Source organism: Notolabrus celidotus, chromosome 4 (genome assembly GCF_009762535.1).
Source record: "Notolabrus celidotus isolate fNotCel1 chromosome 4, fNotCel1.pri, whole genome shotgun sequence".
NCBI classification, from domain to species: domain Eukaryota; kingdom Metazoa; phylum Chordata; class Actinopteri; order Labriformes; family Labridae; genus Notolabrus; species Notolabrus celidotus.
The window spans coordinates 36,514,208-36,542,184 of NC_048275.1; the positions used below are offsets into that span (position 1 = coordinate 36,514,208).

Here is a 27,977-nt window from a genome sequence, read left to right on the forward strand (position 1 = left end):
GTGACGTCGTGGTTGGGATCCAACGTGTGACATTAGCGCCATCTACTGGAAAATCAAAACAATACATAACACAGACAGAGAAACAGCTCATCCCTTGTTTATCAGGCCTTCTCATGAACCTGAAAGTCTGTCACTCTTCCTCTTCTCATCATCATCTTCAAAAACTTCTGACATCATCAACAACCATTCAATTATTCAGATCACGTGCATCAGCATCCAGTCTATTATTAATCCTCATGGCCTGAAAACCTTTATCCTGTCCTTGTTTCTATTTTATTTTTTAATGAATGTCTAAAAGTTTATTTTTCACACCTTTAGCAATTTTTTCATTCTTTTATTTTTCTAGGTTTTATTCCACACTTAAACAGGACGTAAATCTCAAACATATTTACTTTTCATTTGAGTTTAAGTGAGCACTTTTTTTTAACTAAAGAAAACAAAGATGACAAATACACATACAACAAGCAAAGAAAACACAACAGTCCATAGAAGTTGAACCAAGGGGGTTACAGTACAGCTGTAGATCTTTACCTGAAATCCATTCCATGTGGGTTAATCAACTCAATCCATCCTCTCCAACATTTATCAAAAACATCACTTTTGAGCCTCAGAGTAAATGTTAGTTTTTCCATTACAAAAATGTCATGCATCACATTAAACCAATCTGTTATTTCAGGTGAATCCTGACATAACCACTTTTAGTTATGGCTTTTCTGCTGGCACCAGCATTACTCTAAACATGTAAACTCTGGAAAAGCCGAGAAGTTGAGGTGGCATCTTTCCCAGATACAAGACTTGAAAACATAAATCAATCTTGATTTTTAAAACTTGTTCAATGCTACCTTTTGATTGACCTCCACTAATTTTGCTTCTCCGAACAATCCCAAAACACATGAAAGTAATTTGCTTCAAACATATTTACATACAAAAAAAACACAACAAAGAAAAACAGAAGGGGGGCAGAGGGTGGGGGCATCAATAAATACTTAAAGCATGCTTGAAGTTCACGTAAAGTGTAAATTCATGTTAATATGGCTGATTAGTAATAATATCATATTTACTCTGGTAAGGAGTTCAAGAAGGATCTAACCGCATCCCACAATCCATGTAATCCCTGATAAAGATGCATTAATGTGGCAGCAGCTCATTCCATCCTGATTAGGTCTATAAACTCTTCTAACCAGCTGCTCACACTGAAACAGGTTGGAGTTCATATCTTCCAATTCAAAACAATTCTCCGTTTAGCAGCTAATGTTACAACCCCTCTATTCTGTCACCTAATAAACAAAATGCAAGACATACTGGAACAACAACATGAAGGATCTCTGTGAGGGCATGTCTCACAGCTGACCAGAGGGAATTCAGAGCAGGGCATTCCCATAGACAATGTATAAGGGTGATTCTTCTGCCACAGCCATGCCAGTATCAAGAGCTTCATCCTTTCCTTAGATCATGATGATGAGGTCAAAAACAAGGTAAGAAGACTGAGAAGCATTGTATCACTTAGCATATATCAACACCGACAGGTAAACAAGCAACTAAAATCACAGGGTTTCATTAAACAGTTGTAGTGTAGAAATTCAGCAGACGTGTAATGATAACCTCCTTTAAATCAGCTACAGTTGAAACCAGAAGTTTACATACACTGTATAAAAAGACACATCATCTTTTTTTCTCACTGTCTGACATCCAATCAGACTTATCGTTTCTTGTTTTAGGTCAGTTAGGATCAAAAAAATTATTTAGATTTGCTAAATGTCAGAATAATGAGAGAGATAATTTATTAGAGGTTTTAGTATTACTCTCTTCAAAGTCAAAAGTTTACATACACTATGATTACTGTGCCTTTAAACAATTTGGGAAAGCCCAGATGATGATGATGATGGCTTTGGAAGTTTTTGATAGGTTAATTGACAAGAATTGAGTTAACTGGAGGCACACTTGTGGATGTATTTTATAGGCACAACTCAAACACACTGCTTCCTTGTGAGACATCATGGGAAAATCAAAAGAAATCAGCCAAGATATCAGGAAGAGAATTGTTGACCTCCACAACTCTGGTTCCGCCCGGGGTACAATTTCCAGATGCCTGAAGGTGCCACGTCCATCTGTGCAAACAATTATATGCAAGTATAAACACCATGGGAATGTCCAGGGGTCATACCGCCCAGGAGGGAGACTGCTTCTGTGTCCCAGAGATGAACTTTTATTGGTGCAAAATGTGTTTGTCAACCCCAGAACAGAAGCAGAAGACCTTGTGAAGATGCAGGCTGAAGCTGGTGAGAAAGTGTCATTGGGTGCATCTCAAAGCTCTAAACGTCCATCCTCGCGTCTCATCCTCGCGTCTCTTCCTCGTGTCTTGGTCCTGCCCACCAGAGATGCGAGGAAATAAAACCAGAGGAGAGAGGAGATTTGTATTTAGAGAAATGAGACGTCCTCTCCTCCGGAGCGTCACGTGAAGCGACGTCGGTTTGTGATGACGGCTTTAACAGCTGTTTGTGTCTGCACACATGTTCACTGTAATAACTCTGATAAATATAAACAGTGACAGAGCTCTGTCTCTGTGTTTACATGTTTAACACACACCTGCACATGAAGAGAATCTGCTCTCTGTTTATTCTGTCCTGAAGCATCACGGATCGATTCACCGGTAAAATCCCTCATTATTAAATTATTTATTACTTTAAGGGAAAATAGAAACCATGCAACTCTTTTCAAACCCCGTGCTCATTAATGATCAGCCTCGTATGAAACTTTATTAACCTGACAGGAAATATAACAAGTGTTTTTTACTAACAGACAAACTTTACTGTCAGACTTCTCTTCATGAAGAAAACGAGAACAAATGGGGAAACTAACAGGAGGAATAACTGATCATTGATATATATTCTATCAATGATGTTAGACTCTATTACTCTATTTCATTAGACAGTGAATCTGACAAAAACAATCAGATATAACATAATCCATCCTCTGTTATATTGAATTTATGATTTTGCGATCAGTATTTTGTTTTTAAAATTCACATCAAACACTTTTCAATCTCAGCTCATCACACACAGACTGTTTAGAAACCAACATATGTTTATGATCTGTTTCAGGGCACCCTTAATGACTGTTTTAAGGTCCATCTTTTCTCTGTTATTAAACTCAGCTGATGTTAAGTTTCGGTTAAGTCCGAGCCGCTGCAGCGTCCAATCGGTGAGTTATATTCGATAAGGGGGCGTGTCTGTCAGAGAAAAGACTTCCGCAAAGTCTGCTCTCGTGTTTCCTCGATTATCCCTCCTCGGATCAGTCTCCTCGCTCCTCGCTCCACTCTCCTCCAGCAGCGTTTAGAGCTTTGGGACGCAAGTTAAAATGGCGCGTCAGTAAGTACTTCCGGTTCGACCGAGGAGACTGCAGTTTAGAGCTTTGAGATGCACCCATAGTCGAATTCTGCAAGCTTACCTTCATGAAATATATGTTTGAATTTATGTTTATCGGGTAGGTTAAATAAAACACTCAAATTGCAGTAATGGCTTCATGTTTCCTCCCTTGGAGTCAGCCCGTCAGAAAGATCCCTGTATTCCCCTCTGTGACTAATCGAGTTTTTTGATAGTCATGCAACAGCCACTCAGCAAGGAAGGAGCCATTACTCAAAAAGCAACATAAAAAGGCCAGATTACAGTTTGTAAATGCACACAGGAACAAATATCTTCATTTTTGGAGACATGTCCTGTGGTCTGATGAAACAAAAATTGAACTGTTTGACCATAATGACCATTGTTACATTTGGATGAAAAAGGGGGAAGCTTGCAAGCCTGAGAACACCATCCCAACTGTGAAGTATGGGGGTGGCAGCATCATGTTGTGGGGGTGTTTTGCTGCAGGAGGGACTGGTGCTCTTCACAAAATAGATGGCATCATGAAGAAAGAACATTATGTGGAAATATTGAAGCAACATCTCAAGACATCAGCCAGGAAGTTAATGCTTGGGTGCAAATGGGTCTTCCAAATGGACAATGACCCTAAGCATACTGCCAAATTAGTAACAAAGTGGCTTAAGGACAACAAAGTCAATATTTTGGAGTCGCCATCACAAAGCCCAGATCTCAATCCCATAGAAAATTTGTGGGCAGATCTGAAAAGGTATGTGTGAGCAGGATTTTTTTTTAGGTCTTGGCATGATACCTACCCAAAAAAATTGTCATGCATGTATGTTGTACTGTATTATGGGGCTGGCCTTTTCAAATTTTCAATTTCAAGGGGGCGCCGTTTAGCCATTTTGGGGAATTTTTTTTCGGGACCACAAAAATGTCCAATTTTTCACCAGGACTGGTGCATGTGCAACGGTTGGGGACGTTTGAGCGTTAAGGGAAGCAAATTGGGGATTCAAAAGTCGGGAGAAAAAGAAATAATAATGATAATAATAATAATAATAATAATAATAAAAATAATAATAATAATAATAATCCTTCGGGTTTCAATATGGCCTCCGCCGCCACTGCGTGTCGGTGCTCGGGCCCTAATAATATTATTATTATTCTTAAAGCTAGGGTTGGTAGTCTCGGAAAACCAGCATGAATCTGAATTTTCCTCAGGACTCCGTCTAACCCCTCCCCTCCTCCCTCAGAGCTCCTCCAAAACAACGCCCCCCCGCTCACATGCACGAGCACCGCTGATTCTCGACCATATGATCGTGACTAATTCAAAACCGGTCCTCACCAAAACATTATCATACTGAAAGTTAAAAACACAAACAAACATGGCTGCTGTTAGTACTCACAACTATCATGCTAGCATTATCCAGTTGTACTGGTGACACGATATCAGGAGAAAAGTTATAACACATATAATACTGTAACAGATCTACTGTTTGTTAAACGTGTTCAGTGTAGATGTTCTTAATTCCTACAGTGTTGACGGTCAGTGAAGGCATCAGGAGAGGTGTAGCGTGTGTGAGTGAGAGAGAGGAGAGGAGAAGTTCTTCATTAATTCAAACATTGATTGTTGTTTTGTTGGTTGGTGTGATCACGGTCGACAGTGACCGGTTATTAAAACTCAACATGTTCACAAATCGGCTCGTCATCACTACAGCGTCCGGACGGACGCTACAATAAATATATATTTTCTGTAGGACTTACTGAATGTCATTAATTATTCTGCTTGTTGGTGAGAGCTTTTTAGACTCTGATCCGGACTACAGTCCTGAGCAAAGCACCTCATCAGGTCAGAGGGGACAGGCCCGAGGTTGAACGAGAGGGGCTGTAAATAGAGTCAGGGGCAGGAGACGGGGACTCGGAGGAGTGCACGCCGGGGAAATGTACGCGCAGGAGGAGGGCAGAACGGGATTTGATTGGTTTAAAATTTGGGGAGCCAAAAAACGGTGATTGGTTAGTGTTTTCTCTGGTTTACTCCGGCTGTAGTTAGCAGTTTTTTTTCACTCTTTTTTAGGAACACATCATGTATTGATTGCCATCAGGACATAAAGATAATTTTAACCAGTATCACAAAAAGTGTATCTAAATCTGACTACCAACCCCAGCTTTAATAATAATAATAATAATAATAATATTCTTAATAATAATATTAATAATAATAATAATAATAATAATATATTATTCTTAATAATAATAATAATAATAATGATAATATATTATTATTATTCTTAATAATAATAATAATAATAATAATAATACATTTTATTTGGAGGCGCCTTTCAAGTCCCCCAAGGTCACACTACAGGGAATAAAAATAACATTCATCATTAAAACATCATCAAAACAAACAATGTCCACACTGCAACTTTTCAAATGAACCTCTGGATTTTATTTGCACTTTGTTGTTTTTCTCTGTGTTGATATATGCTTAATGACACAGTCGGCTGAAATGCCACAGAACCCTCTAGTAGCACAATTAAATTCAATCGATCCATCATTATCCATTAAACTGTACATTGCCGTGGACCGCTCTGCTATGAGCGGTGCGCGTTCCCGCGAGGTGCATGCAATTCTCGGCAGGCAGGCGGGCGTTTCTCGGCACAACAGCGGCATGAGAAGTGGGCGTGTCTATGTGGCGTAGTTGGACTTTGGCCGACTAGAAAAACCTTCCGCATATTATTCCTGACGGCTATACAGTCGGGAGAGTAAACAACCATAACACCATAAATTCAAAGATAGGGCAGTCTAAAGGGAAAACTTCCCTCGCTAAAATCATTCAAAATAATAATAATATAATAAAGTTTATTTATAAAGCACTTATCAAAACAGACGTTACAAAGTGCTTAACATCATAAAAACCCACAATAAAGAGAACAAAGCAAAGGGGGGGGGGTATATGGGCTGGCAAGACAATTTAAGCAGAAAAACCAAAAGAGAAACTACTAAAAGCTGTTAAAACAATAAAACAATTAAAATCAGTAAAACAAATAAAATCAGTAAAACAATAAAACGATGAGTGAATAAAAAATAGATCAAAAATAAATGTAGCATCTTGGATAAAACAATATTACAGGAAGGCCTTTGGATAAAAATGTGTTTTCAGCTGTGATTTAAAAGAAGGTACTGATGCAGCTTGCCTGAGATCCTCAGGCAGGTCGTTCCACAGTCGAGGAGCCTACACAGTAAACGCTCGCTCACCTTTAGACTTCAGCTTTGTAGTGGGAACTTTAAGGAGGTTCCTGCCTGAGGATCTGAGGCTGCGCCCGGGCTGGTAGGGTGACAGCAGATCACATATATATTTGGGGGCCAGGCCGTGAAGTGCTTTAAAAGTGTAAGTAAAACCTTAAAATCTATTCTAAAAGCAATGGGCAGCCAGTGTAGGGTCATTAAAACAGGAGTAATGTGCTCTCTCTTCTTGGTTCTAGTTAAAAGTCTTGCTGTTGAATTTTGTACCAGTTGTAATCTATTGAGAGATTTTTGTGTTAAACCTGTTAAAAGCCCATTACAATAATCTAGTCTAGAAGAAATAAAAGCATGAATAATGGTCTGGGTGTCATTAAAAGAGAGCATGGATCTGATACGGGCAATATTTCTAACGTGATAAAAGCAAGACTGGATGGTTTTATTAATATGTCTGTCAAAGGATAAGCTGCTATCAAAGGTCACTCCGAGGTTTCTGACATGTGTTTTTACATTGTGTGAGAGGGAACCAAGGGAGGACTGGAGGGGAGGGTGCATGTTTTCTGGACCAATTATGAGTATTTCTGTTTTTTCCGAGTTGAGTTTCAGGAAGTTTGCTGACATCCATAGTTTTATATCTGTCAGACAGTTGTTGAGAAGTGAGAGGTTTGTGGCGGTGTTTGGTGTTACAGGGAGATATAGTTGTGTGTCGTCAGCATAAAAGTGAAATGAAATATTGTGTCTTCTTATGATTTGTGGGTGAGAAGTGGGCGTGTCTATGTGGCGTAGTTGGACTTTGGCCGACTAGAAAAACCTTCCGCATATTATTCCTGCTTCAACTCCTCGGGTAGTAAGCTACATTTCATCAGACAGGTAGGAGACTGCTGCATTGTTTTCATGATTATTTAACTTAATACTCCAGTGTCAGTCTGTATGACCCGTATGTACAATGGTTCTGATGTCATTAAGTCAAGTCATAGTTAAACTTTGTGCTGTCATTTTCGTGTGACTGTTTTGTGACATGTGCTGCTGACCTCTTGGCCAGGTCACCCTCGTGAAAGAGATCCTGATCTCAATGGGTTTTACCTGGTTAAATAAAGGTTAAAAAAAACAAACAAAAAAAACTGTACAGCTGCATCATAGACCATAGGCTCAAATGCCACAGAACCCTCTAGTAGCACAATTAAATTCAATCGATCCATCATTATCCATTAAACTGTACATTGCCGTGGACCGCTCTGCTATGAGCGGTGCGCGTTCCCGCGAGGTGCATGCAATTCTCAGCAGGCAGGCGGGCGTTTCTTGGCACAACAGCGGCATGAGAAGTGGGCGTGTCTTTGTGGCGTAGTTGGACTTTGGCCGACTAGAAAAACCTTCCGCATATTATTCCTGACGGCTATACAGTCGGGAGAGTAAACAACCATAACACCATAAATTCAAAGATAGGGCAGTCTAAAGGGAAAACTTCCCTCGCTAAAATCATTTACAATAATAATAATATAATAAAGTTTATTTATAAAGCACTTATCAAAACAGACGTTACAAAGTGCTTAACATCATAAAAACCCACAATAAAGAGAACAAAGCAAGGGGGGGGGGGGGGGGGGGGGGGGGGGGGGGTATATGGGCTGGCAAGACAATTAAAGCAGAAAAACCAAAAGAGAAACTACTAAAAGCAGTTAAAACAATAAAACAATTAAAATCAGTAAAACAAATAAAATCAGTAAAACAATAAAACGATGAGTGAATTAAAAATAGATCAAAAATAAATGTAGCATCTTGGATAAAACAATATTACAGGAAGGCCTTTGGATAAAAATGTGTTTTCAGCTGTGATTTAAAAGAAGGTACTGATGCAGCTTGCCTGAGATCCTCAGGCAGGTCGTTCCACAGTCGAGGAGCCTGCACAGTAAACGCTCGCTCACCTTTAGACTTCAGCTTTGTAGTGGGAACTTTAAGGAGGTTCCTGCCTGAGGATCTGAGGCTGCGCCCGGGCTGGTAGGGTGACAGCAGATCACATATATATTTGGGGGCCAGGCCGTGAGGTGCTTTAAAAGTGATAAGTAAAACCTTAAAATCTATTCTAAAAGCAATGGGCAGCCAGTGTAGGGTCATTAAAACAGGAGTAATGTGCTCTCTCTTCTTGGTTCTAGTTAAAAGTCTTGCTGCTGAATTTTGTACCAGTTGTAATCTATTGAGAGATGTTTGTGTTAAACCTGTTAAAAGCCCATTACAATAATCTAGTCTAGAAGAAATAAAAGCATGAATAATGATCTGGGTGTCATTAAAAGAGAGCATGGATCTGATACGGGCAATATTTCTAAGGTGATAAAAGCAAGACTGGATGGTTTTATTAATATGTCTGTCAAAGGATAAGCTGCTATCAAAGGTCACTCCGAGGTTTCTGACATGTGTTTTTACATTGTGTGAGAGGGAACCAAGGGAGGACTGGAGGGGAGGGTGCATGTTTTCTGGACCAATTATGAGTATTTCTGTTTTTTCCGAGTTGAGTTTCAGGAAGTTTGCTGACATCCATAGTTTTATATCTGTCAGACAGTTGTTGAGAAGTGAGAGGTTTGTGGCGGTGTTTGGTGTTACAGGGAGATATAGTTGTGTGTCGTCAGCATAAAAGTGAAATGAAATATTGTGTCTTCTTATGATTTGTGGGTGAGAAGTGGGCGTGTCTATGTGGCGTAGTTGGACTTTGGCCGACTAGAAAAACCTTCCGCATATTATTCCTGACGGCTATACAGTCGGGAGAGTAAACAACCATAACACCATGAATTCAAAGATAGGGCAGTCTAAAGGTAAAACTTCCCTCGCTAAAATCATTCATAATAATAATAATATAATAAAGTTTATTTATAAAGCGCTTATCAAAACAGACGTTACAAAGTGCTTAACATCATAAAAACCCACAATAAAGAGAACAAGGCAAAGGGGGGGGGGGGGGGGTATATGGGCTAGCAAGACAATTAAAGCAGAAAAACCAAAAGAGAAACTACTAAAAGCAGTTAAAACAATAAAACAATTAAAATCAGTAAAACAAATAAAATCAGTAAAACAATAAAACGATGAGTGAATAAAAAATAGATCAAAAATAAATGTAGCATCTTGGATAAAACAATATTACAGGAAGGCCTTTCAATAAAAATGTGTTTTCAGCTGTGATTTAAAAGAAGGTACTGATGCAGCTTGCCTGAGATCCTCAGGCAGGTCGTTCCACAGTCGAGGAGCCTGCACAGCAAACACTCACTCACCCTTAGACTTCAGCTTTGTAGTGGGAACTTTAAGGAGGTTCCTGCCTGAGGATCTGAGGCTGCGCCCGGGCTGGTAGGGTGACAGCAGATCACATATATATTCGGGGGCCAGGCCGTGAAGTGCTTTAAAAGTGAGAAGTAAAACCTTAAAATCTATTCTAAAAGCAATGGGCAGCCAGTGTAGGGTCATTAAAACAGGAGTAATGTGCTCTCTCTTCTTGGTTCTAGTTAAAAGTCTTGCTGCTGAATTTTGTACCAGTTGTAATCTATTGAGAGATGTTTGTGTTAAGCCTGTTAAAAGCCCATTACAATAATCTAGTCTAGAAGAAATACAAGCATGAATAATGGTCTGGGTGTCATTAAAAGAGAGCATGGATCTGATACGGGCAATATTTCTAAGGTGATAAAAGCAAGACTGGATGGTTTTATTAATATGTCTGTCAAAGGATAAGCTGCTATCAAAGGTCACTCAGAAGTTTCTGACATGTGTTTTTACATTATGTGAGAGGGAACCAAGGGAGGACTGGAGGGGAGGGTGCATGTTTTCTGGACCAATTATGAGTATTTCTGTTTTTTCCGAGTTGAGTTTCAGGAAGTTTGCTGACATCCATAGTTTTATATCTGTCAGACAGTTGTTGAGAAGTGAGAGGTTTGTGGCGGTGTTTGGTGTTACAGGGAGATATAGTTGTGTGTCGTCAGCATAAAAGTGAAATGAAATATTGTGTCTTCTTATGATTTGGCAAAGGGGTAGCATATAGAGGGAGAATAAAATTGGTCCTAATATTGACCCTTGAGGGACTCCACAACTTATCTCTGAATAAGGGGAAACATGATCAGACATGGACACAAAAATCTTTCTGTCAGATAAATAGGAATAAAACCAATTAAGAGCTGTCCCCGATATACCAACCCAGTGCTGCAGCCTCTCAAGCATAATTTTATGGTTCACCGTATCAAATGCCGCACTTAGGTCAAGCAGCACTAGGACAGAGCATACACCAGCATCAGCCATTCTTAAAAGATCATTTGTCACCTTAATAAGCACAGTCACAGTACTGTGTCTCTGTCTGAAACCAGACTGAATTTTTTCAAAAATGTCATTGTGTTTCAGTGCTTCAAGGAGTTGTAGTGAGACAGTCTTTTCGATTATTCTTGCTAAAAACGGTAGTTTTGAAATTGGCCTGAAGTTGTTGCAGTCAGATGGATCGAGGCCGGGTTTTTTAATGAGTGGCTGTACACATGCAGTTTTTAAATAATGCGGGACACAACCAGAGGACAAGGAACTGTTGATTATTGTAAGTAACCAAGGGGCTGTCACAGTTAGAAGTTCCACAAAGAATTTAGGAGGGAGTAAATCAACAGGGCTTGAGGATCATTTAAGTTGTGCAATGGTGGTCAAGAGGTCATATAAAAAAACTGGTCTAAAACTTGGTAAAATAGCCCGATTTGGACAGGGGACATCAGCAAAACAATCAGGGGCCACAATTTCTGATTGTATCTTGCTGATTTTGTCATTAAAAAAGGTTAAAAATTTTAAACATTCTTCACTCGATGATTCAGGCTGATTCAAACGTACCGGATTTAAAAGACTGTCCACTGTGTTAAAAAGGGTTTTGGGATTGTGCTTAATAGTTTGAATTAAAACAGAAAAATAATTGACTCTTGCATTCCTGACCTGTTCATTAAAGGACATCATGTATTCTTTCATTTGTTGATAGTGCACTTGTAGCCTTGTTTTCCTCCATATTCTTTCCACCTTTCTACATTCTCTTTTATACTTACGAATTTCAATATTCATCCATGGTTCTACTTTTGTATTTCAAGTACATTTCGTTTTAAAAGGTGCAACGTGGTCCAAAGTGGAAGTGCAAATGAAATGAAATTCACTCATCAGTGTTTCTGTGTCTAATACATTTTGCATTGGAGTATTGCTATCAGGAAAATGTGTTCAAAAATTGGAAACGGTTTCTTCATTAAAAATGCGAGAGCGCTTTGTTTCAGTTTTGTTTAGCGGTTTGGTTAAAATGGTGCAATCAAATAAAATACATAGATGATCAGATATGAACAGGTCAGTTGTTAAAAGAGAGTCAGTGTACATACCATATGTAAAAACCAAATCTAAGGTGTGCCCTCGATTATGTGTAGGCCCAACAACGTGTTGTTGTAAACCAAAAGAATCGACAGTGATCAGAAACTCTTTTGCAAGTGAATCAGAGGGCACATCAACATGAATATTAAAATCACCAGCTAAAATAATTCTATTACAGATAAGAAATAAAGATGATAAAAAATCAGAGAATTCAGGTAGAAAGTCTGTCGTAGAGCGAGGGGGGCGATAGATGATTGCACAGAGGGTGGGTGTCTCACCCTTAATCATAAAAACAAGAACCTCAAAACTACTGAAGTCGTTTATTTTAATGAGAGAGCATTTGTGTTTTTTGTTAAATACTACAGCCAGGCCCCCACCTCTTCCCTTTAGTCTAGGCTGATTAAAACAATCATACATCGGGGGGGCATACTTCATTTACCTGATAGGTATCCCCATGTTTCAGCCATGTCTCAGTTAAAAACATAAAGTCAATATTATTTGAGTTTATAAAATCCTTTATGATAAAAGTCTTGCTATTGAGAGCCCTGACATTTAACAAACCAAATTTCACTGAAGGGGATGGAGATAAAATCGAAATTGTGGGTAATTCATTTATAAAAACTAAATTCGAGGCGACAGCGCATCTTTCTGCTCTCACATAGACTTTCCTCATTGTAGTTCTAACAGGAATATTGAAGCTGTCAACAACAGGTCCAAGTCCAGTGAAACTTATTTCATTTGCTGATGCGGAACTAGACCAGGGGAACATCATTCAGTGAAGGACTGGTCAGAGCGCACCTGTAAACATCTTCTTTTAACAGGAGCAATCAAGCGGTCATGCTGTATGCCAAACGCAATATTAGCGGAGAGCATCCGCGCACCCGATTTATTTAATTGTAGCCCGTCCATTCCGAAAACATGCCTCCTTCCCCAGAAAGCATCAAAGTTGTCAATGAAACCTACACCGTGGGAGCGGCAGACCTGTGAGAGCCAGGTGTTAAGACTGAGCAGTCCGCTGAAGCTCTCCACTCCGCGGCCACAGGTGGGAGTTGGTCCGGAGATGTAAACACCGAAGTGTGATTCTTTCACATGCTCAAAAAGGTGCAGGAAGTCCCTTTTCAGTACTTCAGACTGTTGTTTTCGGACGTCATTTGTACCAACATGGATAATGATTTTCTCTACTTTTTGGTACGATTTCATTATTTCGGGGAGTTTTTCTACTATATCTAAAACTTTGGCACCGGGAAGAGCCAGGGTATGCACCCTGTGTAGTCTTATATTCCTCACAATTGAATCACCAATTATGAGGGTGGAACAAGGGGATGTTTTCGGATCATTCGATCGTGTGTGTATCACGTTGGAGCTGCGGTTACCTGCCGGCCGGGCTCTTGGTAAGGAAAAAAAGAAGGGGGAGAGAAAGAGAAAGAGAAAGGAGAGGGAGGAAAAATAAAAAGCCCCTACGCATGAAGAGAAGAGCCACAGAGCGACACCAGGCACATGTGTTAAAAAGGCAAAGTGAAACTAAACAGAAACACAAACACGTCCTGATCATCAATATGTAGATACAATCAGAATTTAATGCAACATTTTGTCAAACAGGAAGAACAAGACTCTCATGACCTCCTCTCCCCCTGATCAACCTGAGTTTGTGTATCAGTATCAGTATTCTGCTTTACAGACATTGTTCTAGTGTTAAGTTCGTATCCGCCATCTGTACAGGTCAACATCATGATCTCACCATGTTGTGTCTATAAAAAGACCCAGAACATGAGTGATCAGTAGGAAGTTGTTTATGGATACAAAAGTGTAAAGTTACCCTCCATGACTGGATTGTTTCAAGTCAATAAAAGTAAACAAGTAAACCGAAGAGGTTACACAATGTTGTTGTATGATGGTGTCTTTGATATGTCAGCATAATAATGTTCATAATAAAAATGTGTATTTTCTTTCAACAGCAGTCGACTCCCTTGACACTGCAACCTGTTAACAAGCATCATGGTGAACTGCTGTGGTCTGCTTACTGCACAAAAGGAACCAGGTAGAGTGCTTCAGAATTCACTTCTATTATGCATTAAGTTAAACCAATACAGAATCTTGGTTCCCTACTTTCATTATAACCGCAAACAGCCTGACCTGTACACTTATCCTTTTAATGATTGTTTAACTGAATTTGCCTTCAGTCACTTAAAATAATTCAAACAATATTAGTAAAACATTTTGTAGCTTTCTTTAGTTCCCTTTGTTTATGAGTGTAGTGATGGGAATTCCAGCTCTTTTTAGAGAGCTGGTTCTTTTGGATCAGCTCACTACAAAGAGCCGGCTCTTTCGGCTCCGGAGTGGCTCCTCAGATTTTTTTCTTGTTTAAATTAATGTATAACCTAAAATAATGTAAAATTATATGTACAATTAGTAACTAATGTAAAAAACATACATTATATCAAATGTGTATTATTTATGAGGCTTTATTTATATACTCAACACGGAGCAGAGTGCTACTAAAATGTATTATAAAGTACAAAAACAAGACCCATCACAATTAGACAAAAAGGTCCAATCTCTGATTGTATGTATATTATTTATAAACTTTTAAACACCTTACATTAACAGCAGGTTACCTTCACTGTCTTTATTCTCCACTTGTTGCACTGATGGATAAACAGTTCTAATGTCTATGACCTGGATGACTGAGATCCTTCACAGACAGATCTAATGTGCCTTTGCAGGTTTTTTGTGGACTCTGATTGATGACATTTTAACATAGACTGTAAATAAAAATGGACAGCGTTGCTCCGCCTCTTCCCGTTGTACGGTTCTGAAGCCAAATAATCCCTCTCCTGGGCTCCGCCATTGTGCAGCCAGAGCCTGTGAAGCCACTGTAACGAGCTCCGCCCTACAGCGTAGTGTCACAAGACGCTGTGTGTCCTTTGAAGTTTCTCTCTACGGCGGCTGTGAATCAAAGGAAACAGGAAGTAAAACCCAGTTTTTTAAACTCTAATAACTAACGAAAAAGAAACTTTTCAGAAAAAAGAGGCCTTGGACATAAAACAGTCAAATAATAAGTACATATCACCACAGCAAACAGATGTGAGAAACATTTGTACCACGTGTATTTATTTTTTAAAGTTTGACTGCTCCTCCATTCAAATGAATGGGGAGACGGATTTTTTGACCTATACTGCAGCCAGCCACCAGGGGGCAGACACACTGCTGAAAGCTTCACCACCAGCCGAGGGAACTTCTCCCTTGGTCAGGAGCCGGCTCCCGTCATTCACTTCAAAGAGCCGGATCGTTCGCGACCGACACATCACTATATGAGTGCTTGCTGTTGATTTAAAGGGACTCTACTGAACAATTTAAGGCTAACATCTCATCTGTAAAAGAGCAATAACATTGTATCAAGCCTATGACATAAGCAGCTGTTCTCACATTCTATGCACGCCGTTTCTCTCTCTGCTACTCTGTCAGTTCCTTTGAAGAGTGTGGATGTGGAGCTGGAGGTGAGGGACCATGTGGCTACTGTTGTCTCCACTCTGAACTACGAGAACAAGGAAGACAAACCACTAGAGGCTGTTTTTGTGTTCCCTCTGCCTGGAGATGCTGCTGTCTGTCATTTTAGCGCTAAGCTCAGACAGACGCAGATTGTTGCTGAGGTCAAAGAGAAACAGAAGGTGAGCAACACAGTGAAGATTAGGCACATAACATGTAACTTACAGTATAACTATTTAAACATTGAACTTCTGTGATTTGTACTACAGGCGCGTGAGGACTATGATGATGCTTTGAGCTCGGGTCAACAGGCCTTCCTGTTGGAGGAGAGTGAGCAAAGTCCAGATATATTCTCTATGAGTGTGGGCTGTCTTCCACCAGGAGAGAGTGCCTCAATCAGACTGGAGTATGTCACTGAGCTAAGTGTGCAGGCTGATGATGGGCTGAGGTTCTGTCTTCCTGCTGTGCTCAACCCTCGTTACCAACCTCAAGGTATGTGTACAAAACTTCATAAGCATCAGAGTTCTAACTGTTATTAGTTGCATCATATTCAGTCGTTCCTTAAATGTGATTGGTTACATAGCTGTCAATCAAAGTAGTAGACGAGTGGTTTCCTGCAGTGTTTAAGACCCGCCCCTGCAGACGGCAGACTGGAGATGTGAGACGATCGCTAGTTGTGTGTTCCCTAGAGTCAGAAGTTTAGTTGTCATCATCTTGTGCCTTTTGGTGTGTGTCCTTTGTATAAAACCACACACACACACACAGATAAGAACACCTATACCTACCCACAGATGATGCAATTACCTGCCTGTTGATGTTCCAGTACCTACAATAAACAAGTGAACCAAATTCCTGCCTGCGTGTCCTGACCGACACCCCACAAAGATAGTTCATCACCTCTAGCCTCCTTTTATCTCCTACAGTATGAAAAGCAACAAAAAAATGTGTCATGAACTTTTAAACTTTGTCTACATAAGGGATGGGCAGATTAAGCCATACAAAGCTTTGAGGCTTTGGTTCTTTTTGGGCTTTAAAAAAGGCAGATGTGTGTCTAACATGAGTCTGGTCCTGCTGGAGGTTTCTGCCTGTTAAAGGAAGTTTGTCCTTGTCACTTTAACTTGCTAAATGCTGCAAAGTGCTCTGCTCGTGGTGGATTAAGATGAGATCAGACTGAGTCCTGTCTGGAAGATGGGACTGGAACAGGTCCTGTCTTGATATTGGGTCTTTGTTAATAATAGAACATAGAGTACGGTCTAGACCTGCTCTGTTTGGAAAGAGTCTTGGGATAACGTTTGTTGGGATTTGGCATTATATAAATAAATTGATTAATATCTTTAAATAATTATTACTTGGAATCAGGAGATGTTATAGTTAAATAACTAACCATATTTCAAAGTTAATTCCCTTACTTCTTATGTGTCAAGTGTGCTTATTAAACATTTTCACAGTGTGTTAGAAAAAGGCCTTTAAATATTACTGGAATAACTCACACTATGATTAAAAAGGCATGATGTCAGCTAAGTGTTTATTTGTCAGTCTTGCCATTATGAGCATCTGCCATGTTAGCATTTAAAGGGCATCTTGACTGTAGCCTGACTCTTGACTGTTAGTCTTCTTTGTCTTTATTGAACAGTGTTCATTGCGGTTAGAACTTGTTTTTCCACGCAACTGGAATGTAATTTGACTCCTTTAACCATTTCTTACCTTTCCCAAAGGAAGTGGAGGTAGTGGAAGTGGCAACGCCCAAGTAACCTCAACTCCAGCATCTTTGGTGCCCTACACTCTGACTTTCTCTGCCCAAGTTTCCTCTCCTCGCCCTGTGTCCAGAATAGAGTCCAGCTGTTCCCTTGATCCTCTTCAGTACCTCAATTCAGAGCAAACCAAAGCCACGGTAGGTAGAGGGTTGATGTCTGCTGATGTTGTCCTTCTTGATTTGGAACAAGATAAAAAATATCATTGATTTTGTGTTCATGAGTATGTTTTGTAAACTGTAGATCAAGTTGGCTGCTGGACACAAGTTTGACAGGGATGTTGAACTTCTGATTTATTACAAAGATGCCCACCAGCCCACCGCTGTGGTGGAGACAGGAGAAGCTACTGCAAAGCTTGGTGAGTGCGAATTAGTAAAGCAGATGGATCACAAATGCTAGAACAATTAGAAAAAGCAAAATTTGATGTCCTTTTTTTGTGGCTCAGGCACTCTGATGGGTGATCCAGTGGTGATGCTGAGTCTGTACCCAGAGTTCCCTCAGGCTGTGATGTCTTCAGTCGCCTCATGTGGAGAGTTTGTGTTCTTGCTGGATCGATCTATTAGTATGGGTGGACGTATGAACAACAGCAAGACTGACCAGACTCGCATTAGCAGCGCCAGGGTATTAATGTGTAAATTATTTCATCAAGCCTTTTGAAATATCCCTCTTACACAGTGGCTTTCATTATCATGTTTTCTTTTCACTTCAGGATACTCTTCTTCTCCTGTTGAAGAGCTTACCAATGGGCTGCTATTTCAATATCTACAGTTTTGGTTCCTCCTATGAACACATCTTCCCGTAAGTCACTCCAGTCCAACAAATGTATTCCTGTCTTTGGTCTTAATGGATGTTACCTGTTTCTGTGTATTGTGACGTGTGCGTGTGTTAATGTAATCACAGTAAGAGTGTGGAGTACAGCCAGCAGACTATGGAAGAAGCTTTGAAGAAAGTTGGGGAGATGGAGTCTAATCTGGGAGGAACAGAGATCCTAAGGCCACTTGAACACATTTACAACCAGCCCTGCATTCAAAATCAACCAAGACAAGTAATTCACACACAACATGTAAAACAGGTCGACCATCTCTTGCCAGTAACAACACACACCACTTGGCCATCAACACTGCTAATCTTTCTGGTCTGGATTTAACTTTGCAAGTACAATTTTGAACTGACAAGTTTGTTTAAAGGTTTTTCAGTGACACTTTAAAATAATGGCAAAAAAAATTAGTGAATTAATGCTTGATTCATGTTGAAGTAATGCATGACTGTTGATTCTGTTTGAAATAATAAGGGATGCACTATTAATTGCTGTTGTTCATTATGAACTAATGATCATGTCGCTATGACTTCATGGACGTGTTTGATATATCAAGGTTTGTTAATGAACAGTTGCTTTAAACATCAATTCTGTATGACCAAATTTGCTGGACATACAAAGTGTTTTTAAGACCATACATGTAAATAGTGTCTCAGATGATATTTTAAAGCTTCAGAAGAAACTCGATGATGGGTGTTGAGTTTGTTCTCAAAAAACCTTAAAGCTTTAAAATGGGGCGTCTGTGGCTCAGTGGGTAGAGTCGGTCGTCTATCAATCGGAAGGTTGGAGGTTCGATCCCAGCTCCGGCAGTCACATGCCGAAGTGTCCTTGAGCAAGACACTGAACCCCGAATTGCTCCCTCTGTTGTTCAGAGGTGTGTGAATGTGTACGAATGAGATTAGCTAACACTGATGGTCCCTTACTGTAGCAGCCTCTACCATCAATGAGTGAATGGGTATGAATGGGTGAATGTGAAAAGTAGTGTAAAAGCGCTTTGAGTGGTCAGAAAGACTAGAAAAGCACTATATAAGTACAAGTCCATTTACCATTTACCAAAATACCATCTGAGACTCATGTACGGTCCTAACGAAAACCTTGTATGTCCAGCAATACAGAATTGATGTATAAAGTAACTGTTAATTAACATACCTTAACTAATGATGTATTAAACACGTCATTACATGAAGTCATAGTGACAGGATCATTAGTTCATGGGGAACAAGTGTCATCGGTTATTCTTACCACACCTTGTTACACACTTAACCTTCAAAAACACTTTTGTGACTGTTATGGCATCTCACACAACTCACAGAGAATGATTTGAATGACTTACACAAAAGCTGCATGTTTCTGGTTCACATGTGGCCTCTCTTCCCCAGGTATTTGTCTTTACTGACGGAGAAGTGGGGAACACCAAACAAGTTATAGACCTGGCAAAGAAGAATTCACATGCCCACAGGTGAACTGTCAAAACTTTGGTTAACACCCACATCATTTCACAGAACATACCCCATGCTCTCTTGCTGTTTCTCTTAAAAGCAACATTTTGCTGCATTGTAGATGTTTCTCTTTTGGGATTGGAGAAGGGGCCAGCTCTGCTCTAATCAATGGGCTGGCCAAGGAAGGAGGAGGTCATGCTCAGTTCATTACAGGGACTGACAGAATGCAACCCAAAGTAAGTTAGACATGAAACTCAAAAAACTGTCATGTTTAACAATACAATCAAAGATTGTGCTAGAATGAAAGTTTTGGTTCAAGGTGGATGAGTACGTAAAACCTTTTTAATGCAAACTTTTCATCACCAGGTGATGCAATCCTTGCGATATGCTCTGCAACCAGCTGTGGTGGACATCTCAGTCACATGGGATATGCCAAAGGATGTGTCTGTCACTGTCCTCTCTCCACCAATCACAGCACTTTTCCAGGGTCAAAGGTCGCTGGTTTATGCTAGACTCTCTGGACAGGTAGGAGTGGTGTTGTATGGATGTGAAACGTTTTTGTTTTTCAGTGTTAAATTAAAAGGATTATGCTTTGAAGCCATTAATTAAATCAATCTCTTTCCTCCATTGTAAGGGTGATACATCTCTAATTCCTCTCAGATTTCAGAGGCAGCAGAGGGAGGTGTTACAGTGAAATACAGCCTGGCAGGTCATCCCTCACAGAACCAGCTTCAGTTCAGTCTGAAACCTGCAGAGAATACTGGGTAAAAAGGGACTTTTTTCAGACAGCCGTTGCGTCTATGTTGAGTTCAATTTAATTACTGGGAAACGTTTTTGATGAGAGACTTAGAATGTAATCATCCTAACATAAGAGTATTGAGAAACTACTGCAGACTAGATTTCAGTTGTATTCTGGAGCAATGTAACATTCTGGCCATATGCTAATTTTTGATTTCTTTATTTCAAACATGTTAAAAAAAAAAATCAAGTAAAAAAGAAGAAGTAAGAAAACAAATCAATCAATTCCATCAGTAAGCCTTGACACCTTTTAATTAACACGTGTGAAAATCCCTAACCAATTTGAAGATAGTATTATTATTTTCTATTATGTTGAAATACTAATATACATACACACATTGCATACATATTTGTAATAGAGTTCCTGGAGCAGGGAAAAAGTATTGCATTGTTCACATACATTCTTTTTTATGATACCCATCTGTACCACTCAACAGATGAGTGAAAGATTTCAAAACACATGTCACTGCCAATTTCCTATATATTTATGAAAAACATATATTTTGCTGATCCCCAAAAAGCACAAATGATCAAGATCTTAGTTCACTTTCATTGATATTATTGGCTTGGATGAAGCTGCTTAGAGTATCTTTTTGCTCTCATTTTTTAAACATACTTTAGTTCAGTCAAAAGAAATCCAAATGAAATAGTCTTTGCATTTTTGATACTACACTAACAGGTGAGTCAACACTCTTTCAGCAGTAACTAGCTATTTATAAAACTGTTTAACTAAATTATTATTTAACTTTTTTTATGATTGCATCAAAGGCTTAATTCAAATTAGGAAGTACTCCATAGCAACATTTTGTTATTTCATAACAGTAAACTTTTGCTATAGATGCAGGTCAAATCACAGACTCATTTGGACTAACTCATCATATCCATCAAAAGAAATCCAGGTGATTCGATGGAAGTTTATTCACAGTGGGACAAAAGGAAAGGGACTGAAAAAGCAGGAGAGGTAAAAGAAATAATGATAATCATTAGATGCAAGGAATTCACAAAAAGAATATTTTCAGTTAGTATTAATGAAAAAATGTTAAGTTGAATTTTTTATATCTCTATAAAATGTGAAGTGATCTCTTATCAACTGATTAGCAAATGTTGTCTGGGTTCTGTGAGTGAGATCATTCGTCCAGTCTTTTATAACATATCAATAATAATCCGATCCTGTTCTGTTTGGTTTATTCCATGTCTCATTCTTTGTCAATTGACAGTAACAACTCAATTGATGACAAGACAGCTTGTTCACATTAGCATCAGAGTTTAAAATCTGTGCGTTTGCAGTGTTAAAGGATTGTTATCTATGTGAGAGCAGTGGAACACAATGCAGTTAATCACAACAGACCAGTGTTTGAACTTTCAGGAAATCAAATAACATCATATTGCAACAAATTGACTTCATACATTTTTGTATCAGATCCTTTACTCTGTATTTTGCAGAATAGAAAAGCGTCAGATGACCAGACTAATTTATGTGTCTCTTTCCCACCTTCAGATTCATATTTTTGGAATTATTTCACTGCTCTGTTATACTCAAATATTATTGGACGATTTACAAAGTGAACCTTAGCTTCACTAATAGTTTATGGAATGAACTTACAAACATGAAATTGTCCACACACGTTTGAATTACCATTGTACTCAGAAACACTAAGCTAAGCACCATTCTTAAAATAAGATCAACCCCGGCTTTCTATACTCCTGAAAGTTCGTATGGAAAAAAGATGAATTTAAAAGGGAAGAAAAGGTTAACTTTTATTTCAAATCTATATACAGAAATGTTATAGTCTCCTTCCCATCTTCAGATTAACAGTCCACAGGTTGGCTGCTAGGACTCTGATTCGCTGCCTGGAGATGGAGGAGAGAGAGCCCGGACAACAGCAGGACGACAGTGTGAGGAAGAAGGTGGTGGAGCTCAGTGTGCAATCTGGAGTGAGCAGTGCCTTCACTGCCTTTATCGCTGTCAACAAAGACAGTGGAGAGGCAATACAGGGACCACTGGTGCGAAGAAATGTTCCAACGGCCAGTAAGTGTTTCAAAGACCCTCAAAATAGAAAGGCTTGATGATGTACTGCTTTAAGTTAACTTTAAGATAAGAGCTAGCATTAAGCAGTTCAGGATTTCAGGATTTCATCACAAATAAGCTGATATTTTCCTTTGTTAAATCACGTGTTTTCTTAACCTAATCTTTTTATTGATTTTCCTTTTTAGGGTTGAATTCCCTTTCAATGTCCAATTCTTTGTCTTCATATTCAGCTGAGCCCCATGGTAAGTAAAAAGCAGAATTACTTGTTGGCTAAGTCTTATATTATATCTTGATCTCTTAAGACTTTACTTTTTTCTATTCTCAAAGGTCGAAAAATTAGCGAATGTTGTGATTTAATGTCATCTGGTCCCGACTCCGTAGAAAGGGATGGTATGGATCCAGGTGGGTACTTTTGTGAGTGAAATAATTGAGTGATTTTTGAAATCAAAATATAAGACTAACAATATTTCAAAATTCTACCAATTATCAATCATCAATCAACCAATCTTTATTTATATAGCGCCAAACCTCAACAACCGTTATCTCAAGACGCTTTTACAAACAGAGCAGGTCTAGACCGTACTCTACGTTCTATTATTAACAAAGACCATGTTATGATTGTCACTAGGACTGGACCCAAATGCAGAACTCAGGCAAGCTGGATTGGGAAAATACAAGTGTTTTATTTAGAGTGAACTCCGTGGTAATGGCACCGTGGGTAACGAGCGGAGCAGTCCCTCTTTCCAGTGTCCTTCAACAGAGGGTAACTGGAGCTCAGGCAAAGGCAGGCAGGTTCAGCAGCAGACAGGGAAGCGATCAGCACGAGAGCGGGAAGCATGCACGGCAAACTCTGAATCAAGATGAAAACACACAAGGACGTCAGCTTGACACACACAAATACAAGCAAAACAAAAAATGCTTGAGAAGCCACGGACTCAGACTACCACGGAAAACTGAAGTATGATCTGGCAACGAGTTGGAGAGAATCCGGAGTCTTTATAGGAGAGGGTTGATTATTGAGTGGCTTCAACTGGTGCTGCCTGCAGAATGGAAACCCCGCCCACATTCACCCACAAGACACAAACAAGGGGAAGAGACACAGGAGGAGGAGTAACAGACAGGGAAATGACAAAACACACACACAAAGAGGGAGAGGGGAGGGCTGCCATGATGAGGATTATGACAGACCAAACATCAAGACAGGATGAGACTCAGTCCCATCTTACAGACAGGACTCAGTCTGATCTCATCCAAATCCACCATGAGCAGAGCACTTTGCAGCATTTAGCAAGTTACAGTGGCAAGGACAAACTTCCTTTAACAGGCAGAAACCTCCAGCAGGACCAGACACATGTTGCATGTCTGCTGAGACCATGTTGGAGAGAGGGATAGAGGAAGATGAAAAGAGAGAGAGATGATAGTGGTGAGACGGATAGTAGCAGTAGTAGTTTTAGCTGTTGCTGCTAGAGTCCAGCATGTCCAGTCCAGAGTAACTTCCAAGACAATGGAGCTCAGGGACTCCAGAAAGGTCTATGGTTAGTAACATAGTAGGTAGAATTGGCTAGATTAAAAAAAGCACACCTCACTTTTTCTGAATCAAACTATACCAGTCAGGGTTAGCTTGCACCTAACTACCCAACCAAGGCAGCTCTACACCTTCTAGCACAGTGATTCTCAAATGGGGGTACGCGTACCCCTAGGGGTACGTGGGAGTACTGCAAGGGGTATGTGACAAATGCTAAAAAGAAAAATGTTTTAAGTTGCATCACAACAATTAAAAAAAAATCTGATTAAAAACAACTTTATCAACAGGATTTAATTTTTATTTCAATACAACATCAAATAGTGCACTATTTCCAAATTGAACATATTCATTCATAAAATATATTATTGGCAAAACCACTTGGACAACACGGCCTCTGTCTGTTGACGTTAATTGTTCAGCGAGAGATCACGTACATTTGCATACTAATAAAAGCATGGCCAGGAGGAGAACAATGGACAGGTAATTGATATATTATTATTTCCTGAAAATTAGCACAATCCAGCTTTTGCGTAATTTTTTCTCTCTTACTCACTCACTCACTCACTCACTCACTCACTCACTCACTCACTCACTCAGGTGCTAAGAGCCTAACAACTGCGTGGCACACACCAGATGCTACTTTTAAACTTAATGTGCAACTTATGTTGAACAACTGTTTGTGTTTTTGTCCTCTGAGTCTGACATAACCCGCTGAGTGTAATAGACAGTTCACAGGGACAGTGATGGCCTCCATGTTTGGCACATGGTTTATGAACACTATAAAGCAGTATTTTTTGATCAGCCTTGGTAATCTTTGGCTTATGTAGCATTTACAATAGCCTTGTGATTGTGTGTCTACATGGAGGTACATGTTAGGCCCCACCTTAATGATAACTGTCCTTTTTAATTTGTATGTAAAGTCCTTCTCTGTTAAATCTCAAACTCCAAAAAGCCACATTTGGACTTTCCATGCTGTTTCCTAATTCAATGGATACAGCGTAAAAGATGTAAAGAATAACTTTGCACCAACATTGTACCTATGTGGAGAGTGTCTCTGTTCTGGGCTGAGTGATAGTACGAGTGTGTTGATCATAATGGAGAAATATTACACCAAAATGCCCTATGTGTGAGATTTCGATGATAATATTCATTTTTGACCTACTATTATTAGTTATATGTATACCAGGGTGTTAAGTCTTCTCTCTCAACAGCAGAGTCAACATGGAAATCTTTTATTGGAGGGTTGTTTGGTTTCAAGGCAAAGAAGACGGTGAAGTTGTCAGGAACTAGGCCATTTGATTCTGGTAAGAGAGTTCTACAGACTGATGCTGCTCTGTACTAACTTTGACAGTCACAGACTTTCTTACAGCCTCATTTTTATTGATTGATTTTTAGAGTAACATGTTTCATACTTTAAATGTTAATTCAATCATAAGTATTATGGATAAAATGAATTACGGATTATAATACTTATGATTGAATTAACATTTAAAGTATGAAACATGTTACTATTAAATCAGATAAAAGAATAATTCAATTCATCATTGTTTTCTGTATGAGTTAAGTTGTTTTGTATCATACTTGTATTTGTATGTAATTTTCAGGGTAAAAATGTATTCAACACTTATACACTGAGAACTTTGTAGTACTATGATTTAATTTCCCTGCAGTAAGTGTTTTTTCCTTTTTTTTCCTTTTTTCTTTTGGGGTATTTAGGTATTTGTCTAGACAGCCATAAAATCTGGAATACTTTTATACCTCAGTCTGACAAAACTCTTTTTCAGTCACATGTTGTCCAGTGCTTCAGTCAAACTTTATTTGTCCCACCTTTTGACATCAGCACATCAGCTTTGGCTTCACTTTAGAATGAATAAGATAATAATAGCTTCTTGCTAAGACAAACAGGCTAATATAACTGTACACACTGGTTTTGGCCCCATCTGGTTTTCTTTTTGCTGAGTTTTGAAGTTGATGATGACAGAACAAACTTCATCTGCTGATCACCCCATTTTCTTGTCTTTTGTAGCACTTTGTGGCAATGGTCAAAATGTCATTCTCCAGCACAAAAGCTGAATTAAATTAGCATTCCAGATTGGAACAAATGAAAGAAAGAATAACATAGAGTGCCATTTGAAGCCATATGACAATGACTTACATATTTGCTGGAATATCTTTAACTGCAACACATCTACACATCAGTGTCCAACAGATAAAAAAGGAAACAATAAATGCCACAAATGCCTATCAGTGTCCACAAAGATGATTCTTATATTTGCATATTGATTCTCTTGTCAGGAGAGTGCAGGCCCTGTCAGCCCCCCATAGACCCTTTGCTCCAGGTGGTCTCCCTTCAGAAGGCGTCTGGCTGCTGGGACCTAGCTCCAGCTCTGGCTACAGCTCTTGGAAAGACCAGTGAAGAGATGGAAAAGCCAAAGCCTGCATCGGTGTGTTATTGTGAAAATGAATACATTCCAATGACTTAAGGGACTTAGTATGAAATAGATTTTGTGAACTGGTTTATATAACAAATAGAGGTAATAAAATGTATAACAACAATTTGACACCTTCATAAAACAAACCATAACATTTGAAAAATGAAAAAAGGAAGTTCACATCTCTTCAGAGAAACCCAAAATAAAAACCCTGAACCAAAGTTTAGGTGTTCTCAAGCTCTTCAGTACTGGCTTCACTGCCACCAATACAGTAACAACTGGGCTGCACTATTGGCCATCTAAGCCCAGAGATGGTTTTAAAGTATTTAAATATCTTGTTTGCAATTTTGTTCAAAATCAAGCAGCAATATTTTATCTTAATTGTATACTTTTATTTTCTCTCTTCCAATGCCTGCTTCATGTTCTTTCTCCTAATTTGGTGATTAAGGTGAACCAGGAAGTATGGGCCACCATTCTGTCTCTTATCTGGCTTCATGGTTTCAAGATGGACTCCCAGGAAGAGTGGGAGCTTCTGGCTGTGAAAGCTGTGTCATGGGTCCGTGCACAGAACTGTAAGAGCTTAAATGAAAAGTGTTGTCATTTTAATATGTGTGCTTGTTAAAATCAGCTGTTTGACCACATTCAGCCTACTCATTAATTTGTTTTTTGTGTTTGTCTGTTTTGTATTTTTTCCAGCACCATGTGTGAACGAGTGCGTGGAAGCTGGAAATGCACTTTTGGGATGTAAAGTACAGAAAGATGCCTTGGGGCTCTGAGGTTTTCAAAACTGGCTTCAAGACTGACGCTGATAAGGAATTAAGTCATGTCACACTTGCAAACAAACCAATTCTGCAGCTTGCACTTAATCAAAATCGCACTATGACAGCTGTGCACCTATAAGTACAATGTGCACTATATCACTTAATTTACAAGGGGTCAGGATCTTCTTCTTGCTTGGTCAAATTTTCTGCTTTTAGAGTTTCTGGGAAGTCAGACTTGTCATACATCAATTAACCCAAAAAATCAAAGACTAAGTGAATGAGCAAATAAAGGCTTCAGGCCTTCCCCAGCCCCCTGTCCTCCATCCATCACTCTTTCTTTTCCTTACAAAACCAACAAAAAGACACTGCTTTTCAGAGCTGCAAGCTCTACAACTCCTAGTTACCATTATTTGAATGGAAATGGAAACAGAAGTTGATCAGCTCTAGACTAATACAAGGTACATTGTTGAACTTCAGCTTATTGGATGGAATGCCGTTAAACAAGATGGAAAAAGCAACTGACGTATTTTATTCAACTTTGTTTCTCTGTTGTGAACAGCGACCTAACAATGCATGAACTGTAAACTTGTATACATGTTTTAGTGAAAAGTGACATTGAAAATAAAGGATGAGAAAAAGGTTTGGATACAGAAATTGTTAAATAAGCTTGGCAACACAATCACAGCCTGAGTCAGGGAGAGGTTGGTATAAATAAAGACCATTATATAATGCATTCCTCAATGCCTGTAGGGAGGAACCTGAAGTGTGAGGGAACTATGTCACCAAACCACATCATTTTCTGTAAGCAAGCAGAAGGTGAGGTTAGTGTGCTTCCTGTTTGTCTGCAGTGGTAAACTAGTTTACCTTTGCACAAACACTTTTTACAAATTATTTTTGTTTTTGATGTTTATATTGGAGGAAAATATTCAGAAGATTTGTTATTTAAAACATATATATGTTCTGAGGGGTAAAATATGCAGCCTTACAAAAA

General features: G+C 39.2%; 1 protein-coding gene across 1 annotated transcript; it reads left to right on the forward strand.

The window, feature by feature from the left end:
• The first annotated feature begins 12,728 nt into the window (after positions 1–12,728).
• LOC117812039 (von Willebrand factor A domain-containing protein 5A-like) lies at positions 12,729–27,626 on the forward strand. Its single transcript, XM_034682581.1, has 20 exons — positions 12,729–13,049; positions 13,904–13,986; positions 15,414–15,616; positions 15,704–15,926; positions 17,150–17,325; positions 17,429–17,543; positions 17,631–17,806; positions 17,895–17,983; positions 18,086–18,230; positions 19,382–19,461; positions 19,563–19,677; positions 19,808–19,966; positions 20,102–20,205; positions 22,048–22,268; positions 22,454–22,510; positions 22,596–22,670; positions 25,005–25,097; positions 26,089–26,237; positions 26,674–26,797; positions 26,922–27,626. Exons 2-20 carry the CDS (start codon positions 13,944–13,946, stop codon positions 26,999–27,001), a joined length of 2,427 nt encoding a protein of 808 aa, XP_034538472.1. The 5' UTR covers positions 12,729–13,049; positions 13,904–13,943; the 3' UTR covers positions 27,002–27,626.
• The last annotated feature ends 351 nt before the right edge of the window (positions 27,627–27,977 follow it).

What these genes read in the sequence shown, in the direction of transcription:
- LOC117812039 (XM_034682581.1), top strand. Translation starts at nt 13,944, where the DNA reads ATGGTGAACTGCTGTGGTCTGCTTACTGCACAAAAGGAACCAG. An exon ending in TTCAAAATCAACCAAGACAA is followed by an intron (nt 18,231 to 19,381) that starts GTAATTCACACA and finishes TCTCTTCCCCAG; the next exon opens with GTATTTGTCTTTACTGACGG. An exon ending in AACTAGGCCATTTGATTCTG is followed by an intron (nt 25,098 to 26,088) that starts GTAAGAGAGTTC and finishes TTCTCTTGTCAG; the next exon opens with GAGAGTGCAGGCCCTGTCAG.